Source organism: Lolium rigidum, chromosome 1, assembly GCF_022539505.1.
Source record: "Lolium rigidum isolate FL_2022 chromosome 1, APGP_CSIRO_Lrig_0.1, whole genome shotgun sequence".
Lineage (NCBI taxonomy): Eukaryota > Viridiplantae > Streptophyta > Magnoliopsida > Poales > Poaceae > Lolium > Lolium rigidum.
The window spans coordinates 116,637,776-116,644,100 of NC_061508.1; the positions used below are offsets into that span (position 1 = coordinate 116,637,776).

At 48.6% G+C, this 6,325-nt stretch overlaps 1 protein-coding gene across 1 annotated transcript; it reads left to right on the plus strand.

Moving 5' to 3' along the window:
• Nucleotides 1-1,430: 1,430 nt before the first annotated feature.
• On the plus strand, nucleotides 1,431-3,274 carry LOC124650560 (protein DETOXIFICATION 33-like). Its single transcript, XM_047190074.1, has 4 exons — nucleotides 1,431-2,278; nucleotides 2,430-2,516; nucleotides 2,621-3,122; nucleotides 3,212-3,274. Exons 1-4 carry the CDS (start codon nucleotides 1,431-1,433, stop codon nucleotides 3,272-3,274), a joined length of 1,500 nt encoding a protein of 499 aa, XP_047046030.1.
• The last annotated feature ends 3,051 nt before the right edge of the window (nucleotides 3,275-6,325 follow it).

The window sequence follows — 6,325 nt, forward strand, 5'->3', positions numbered from 1 at the left end:
AAGTAAGACCAAGCTCATGAGCTTATTATCCTACGTCGGAACAAATTAGTTGATGGTGATAGGATCCCTTTTTTGACGTCCCCATGTCCCCCCTCTGTGGTGTGGCGGCATGGGGATGTCAAAAGAAAAGGGATGAAGTTTTTCTCGCTTTTGGCGTAGCAGGCCTCCCTTTCTTTGGGAGGCCCACGCGACGGGCTATTAGCTCAGTGGTAGAGCGCGCCCCTGATAATTGTGTCGTTGTGCCTGGGCTGTGAGGGCTCTCAGCCACATGGATAGTTCAATGTGCTCATCAGCTGGAGATCCTCTGTTTAACATCATCCATCATTTGATAAAGATTCATATCCACATTCCATTCTATACCAAGTGCCCACCATAAGCTTTGACTGAAGGTGCACTCAAAAAATTGGTGTATATTTGTTTCTTCAGGGCAGGTATCACACAAGACGCAATCTGAGAACTCCACATAGAAATGTTTGTGCTTCATCATCTCTTTTGTATTCAGTTTAGCATTAAGCAATAACCAGGCAAAGAATTTGTGCCTTGGAATACTACAGGCTTTCCATATTGTAGAGATGCAGTTTGGTGCAGGATGATTTCCAATAAGTACCCTGTACACCTTTCTTGTAGAGAAATTACTTCCCCAATTAAAAGACCATGTTGTAATATTCAAATCCACCAACTCCTGCTCCAGGTTATGCAATTTTTCATGAGCAACAGTACTAAGAGGAAGATGAAACATATCATATATATTATCACTATTCGCTTCAACTGCCTTGTGAATTGTGATCTTCTGATTTCTAGCAAAAGAATGCAAATGAGGATAAAGATCTTGTCTGATATCACTGTTCCAACTGTCCTTCCATAAGATGACTGATTTCACATTTTAAATATCCACATTTGTCATCTCCTTATATATGTTCTGAAATGTCAAACAATCCCTCCACCAAAAGAAGGCCTTTGTGTTGATTGTTTGTGGAGTACCTCTATTTTCATAGTATACATGCCATATCAATTTAACTCAAGGGATATATGCATCGTTATAGAATCTGTGCAGGTTTTTCATTAGTAGAGCTTGGTTCTGCACTCTGGGGTTCAAGATACCCAATTATTCCTGATCCTTTGGCCTGCACATCATTTCCCAGCTTGCTAGATATTTTCTTTAAATTTTATTCTCTCTGTCTAACCAAAGGAATCGCCTTTCACTCTTTTTAAAGTGGACAAAAATAGTAACTGGCACTAGGGCCGGATTGGGGAGCGCCAACAGTGAAGATGCTCTGAGCACATGTGCATCGGTTGATCGGTCTTTGTAGCGCCAGCGCGCGTTTCCATCCAGCCAGCTTAGCTAGCATCCGTGCAATCGATTGATCGATCCAGTTGATGTTGTGGCAGAAGAGCTAGAGGGGTTGGAGAGAGATATTCATCGTTCCGCGATGGCCGTGTTTGGTGGTGGGGCCGATGATGATGCGCTCAGGGTGGCGCTGTTGGCGTCGGCCGGCGGTGGCGAGAAGGACGACCTGGAAGAGATCCGTAGCGTGCCGACGTTCCTTCGGCGCGCGGCGGAGGAGAACCGGAGGCTGTGGCTCCTAGCGGGGCCTGCCATCTTCACGTCGCTGGCGCAGTACTCGCTGGGCGGCGTGACGCAGGTCCTCGCCGGCCACCTGACCACGCTGGAGCTGGACGCCGTGTCCACCGAGAACTCCGTGATCGCCGGCCTGGCCTTCGGGATCATGTACGGCATGGGGAGCGCGCTGGAGACGCTGTGCGGGCAGGCCTACGGCGCCAAGAAGCCTGGCCTGCTGGGCGTGTACCTGCAGCGGTCGTGGATCCTTCTGACCGGCATGTCCGTCCTCATGCTCCCGCTGTACCTCTTCGCCACGCCCATCCTGCGCTTCTTCCACCAGGACGACGAGATAGCGGTGCTTGCGGGGCGGTTCTCGCTGTACATGATCCCTCAGCTGTTCGCGTACGCGCTCAACTTCCCCATCCAGAAGTTCCTGCAGGCGCAGAGCAAGGTGATGGCCATGGCGGCGGTGTCCGCGGCGGCGCTGGCGTTCCACGTCGCGCTCAGCTGGTTCCTCGTGGTCCCGATGCAGATGGGGCTCGTCGGGCTCGCGGTGGCGCTCAACGCGTCGTGGTGGCTCGTCGTGCTGGGGCAGCTCGCCTACATCGTGATGGGCTACTGCCCCGGCGCCTGGAACGGCTTCGAGCTCGACTCCCTCGCCTGGACCGAGCTCGTCAGCTTCGCCCGCCTCTCGCTCGGCTCAGCCATCATGCTCTGGTACGTACGGCCCGGCTGGTGGTGCCTACCTATACTTATGATCCAACATTCCAACTGCCATGATCGATCTGCAGTAACGAATCAATCATATCATATGTTCCTGACGTTTGGCATGTTGCCATGGCCCATGGACGCTTATTGCGAATTGAAGCCTGGAGTTCTGGTTCTACATGTTCATCATAGTTATCGTGGGCAACCTACCCAACGCCCAGGTCGCCGTCGCCGCGGTCTCCATCTGGTGAGCGTGAACCAGGCAGCAGTTCATAAATTGCCACTTGCTAGTAGCTAGAGCATGACTTGAGTAAATAAGATTGTGCGTCACGTATGGGTTGTTGTATGCAGCACAAACCTTTTCGGGTGGCAGATCATGGTGTTCTTGGGATTCAACGCGGCAATCAGCGTGCGGGTGTCGAACGAGCTGGGCGCGGGGCGGCCGCGCGCGGCGAGGTTCGCGATCGCGGTGGTGCTCATGTCCTCCGTCACCATCGGGGTGGCCTTCTTCGTCGCCGTCCTGCTCCTCCGCGGCGTCTACGGGTCGCCCTTCACCGAGAGCCCCGAGGTGGTGGACGCCGTTGCCAGCCTGGGCGTGGTCTTCGCCTTCTCGCTCCTCCTCAACAGCGTCCAGCCCGTGCTCTCCGGCGTGGCCGTCGGCGCCGGGTGGCAGTGGCTGGTGGCGTACGTGAACCTGGGGTGCTACTACGGGGTGGGCGTCCCCGTGGGGTACGTCATGGCCTTCCCGCTGCAGCTCGGCGTCCAGGGGATGTGGGGCGGCATGCTCACCGGCGTAGGCCTTCAGACCGTGATCCTGGTGGCGATCACGATGCGCACCAACTGGAACAAGGAGGTGAGTTTTCGCGCGCAATTCTGTCAATCCTTTCTCTGACGACGGACGAAACGACGACAGTCCTTTCCTGATTTCTGCTGGCTTGGCAGGCAAGCGAGGCGACCTCCAGGATACGGCGGTGGGGGGCATCGTCCAACTCGGACGGCATCTAGTGTCTTGGATCAGATTTCTCAGGCGAGCAGTTTTTCTTCTCTGGGCAGGCGAGGCTGCGTCAGGGCCCGGTTGACACGCTAAGTTGAAGCAAGCGCGCGTGTTCGGCGTGATTAAGATAGGTGCATGCATTGCTTTTTTTTTTTACTCTATATATATTCCATGGAATGGTTTGCTCTTTTTTTTTGCCCCTTTGGAAGCTCGATGTGGTTTGCGGTTAGCTAAGTTTGTTCTATGCTGCCCGTGTTGTATGTACAGGTCCAAATTCATATCAAACGAAATTTGATTAATTCCACCACAGGAAAAGAAAAGAATTCCGAAAAAAACGCTATAGGACTGGAGTATGTTAGATTTCCTATAAAATCTAGTCCAAAAAAATTCATAGAGAAAATTCATGTAAAAAATTAGTCCTACAAATTAAACAGCCATCATAGAAAAAGAGGTTTATAGGATTTATTCCTACAAATTCTCAATAAATATCCATTGAAACAAAAACATCCCTAACTGTAAATAGATCCCGAACAAATTTTGTTGTAGCGTTACAAGTTATCGACGGAGATAGAGACGGATAGGTGTGCATTTCAAAGTAATCTGCTGGTGTTTTATTCACATATCTCCGACACACCTTTTTTTTAATAAATATTATTATATATTTATAGTAGTGAATACTATATGGTAGGGAAATGATAAGCTCTACTATTCAGAAATTATAAAATAAAATCTAAAATAAACGTACAAATCTTTGAGGGCCTCAAATTCTTTTTTTTTTCTTTCATGACACAATCATCTTCTACTTTTCTGAAAGCAACTGGCTGAAAATAGCATAAATACCAAACCATAAACCTATAAATACCAACAAAGGTTTAACACATTTTTTTATTTAATTGACAATGCCAAGGCTCCACGCACACATGAAGTCATTGAAGTAATCAACCAACATCGGTAGGAGTACCGAAACCAACATTTCACGGAAAAATAACCAAAATTTGCCTTCTTGAGGTTGTTGGGGAGATGATTATATGAACCACCATTGTCAAAGAAATAGCATCCAAGGCAAAAATTGTGAGGACCATCCACCCCTTGAAAAACCTTGATAGGAATTGATTTGGCCAAGTAAGATGCCAAAGACCGGGCCTATAAAATCTTAATATTTCAACATGTACCATTTACGTCGGGAAGGATATATCATCGTAGAACAAAATGTTGAAGGTCACTTATTATAGACAATGCCATCTCCATTGAAATGGAGGCGAAAAATAACAAGGCTACCAATGCCCTAATCTAATCTCTTGAGAACACTACTTTTATTGACAACTCAACTCATATATAGGGACTTGCTGAAATCCCTGGTCGACTAACCTGACCACGGAGGTGGCGACGCCCTCGGGCACCACGCTCCATCTTGAGGCACCGTCAAGGGTCCCGATCTCCTCACCTCGGCCCCTATTCCCGGGTGAAAACCTAAAATCCTTCTGATTGAGCAACAATGGCGCCATGGGTGCCGCTTCCTCATTGGAGGCGCTTCTAGGGGAACGAGGGTTTCCAACTGAGGGTGGTCAAGGATGGTAGGCGGTTGGTGCTGGTTTCGTTTGAGTTGTGCCGACTTATGCGAGGTTGGAGGGTTCATGGTCGTATCCTATGGGAGTGCTCTCCGTAATTGCATGTGCTGCTGCTCGCCGGCGGTTCGGCGCCCTCAATCATGTGCGGGAGGGGAAATGGTTGTTAAACGTAGAGATCTACTAGGATGATATATGTGCCAGGATGAACAAGATCCAGGGATTAGTTACTTTCTCCCTTGGAGGCAGATGAGCCTCCCGATGTCGACATGGTGACGGCAGCGTGGATGAGCGGAGACGGTGATGTAGCTTCCCATCGGCACAGCGCTACCCCTAGATCGGATTGGTATGTCGGTGGGGCGTACGGCAACGCAGGTGAACCTCGTACTGCGAGCCTCCGGCCCCCACCTCTCTTTATAGCGCTGGCGATAGAGACCCACCAACCATAACGGGTTGGGCGCCCCCGATCAGGGCGCAGGTCAAAGGGGCCCGGTGGGCCGTTGGGCCCACTCGTGAGAGATCAATCTAACATTCTCCCCCTTGATCTCAACTTTACTTTTAACTTTATACTTTTACTTTATTCGTTTCATCTTGGATCAGTCCATAGGGCATGTTTCATTGTCACACCTCTATTGCCAATAGAATCAGACAGCCACAATACACTTCTCTCTTTTGAAACAAATTATTTTACTTTTGGGCCTCTTATGATCCAGGATAGGTAAAACTTTCCCATAACCCATGCCGGCTACGTGCTCCTTGAACACGCTGGGTGGTAATCCTTTCGTTAGCGGATCCGCAAGCATATCTTTTGTCCTTATATGCTCGAGACTTATAGTTTGATCCTGGACCTTGTGTTTCACAACATAATACTTAACCTCAATCGGTTTCGTAGCATTACTCGACTTGTTGTTGTGAGCATAAAATACTGCAGGATCATTGTCGTAGTACATCTTTAGCGGTTTGTCAATAGAATCTACCATTTTCAAGTCGGGTATAAATTTCTTTAACGATAATGCCTCCCGCGTGGCTTCATAACATGTTATAAATTATGCATACATCATGGATGATGCAACTATCGTCTGTTTGGAGCTTCTCCACGAAATAGCTCCCCCGCGAGAGTGAATACATATCCATATGTGGATTTTCTATCATCTTTATCTCCCACAAAATCGGCATCTGAATACCCTCTTATTTCTAGGAAATCAGATCTTCTGTATGTTAGCATGTAGTCTTTTGTGCATTTCACATAACGCAATGCCTTCTTTACCATTTTCCAGTGTTCAAAACCTGGATTTTTTTATATCTACCGAGTACTCCGGTGATAAAAGCTAAGTCAGGGTGAGTGCACACTTGTGCATACTGTAGGCTTCCAATGGCCGAAGCATATGGAACCGCTTTCATTTGATCGAGCTCGTATTGATTTTGGGGACTTTGATGTTTCCCAAAATTGTCGTCCTTGACTATAGGGGCAGGTGTGGCACTGCACTTATGCATATT

What these genes read in the sequence shown, in the direction of transcription:
- LOC124650560 (XM_047190074.1), top strand. Translation starts at nt 1,431, where the DNA reads ATGGCCGTGTTTGGTGGTGGGGCCGATGATGATGCGCTCAGGGTGGCG. An exon ending in GGCTCAGCCATCATGCTCTG is followed by an intron (nt 2,279 to 2,429) that starts GTACGTACGGCC and finishes TGCGAATTGAAG; the next exon opens with CCTGGAGTTCTGGTTCTACA. An exon ending in GCACCAACTGGAACAAGGAG is followed by an intron (nt 3,123 to 3,211) that starts GTGAGTTTTCGC and finishes CTGGCTTGGCAG; the next exon opens with GCAAGCGAGGCGACCTCCAG.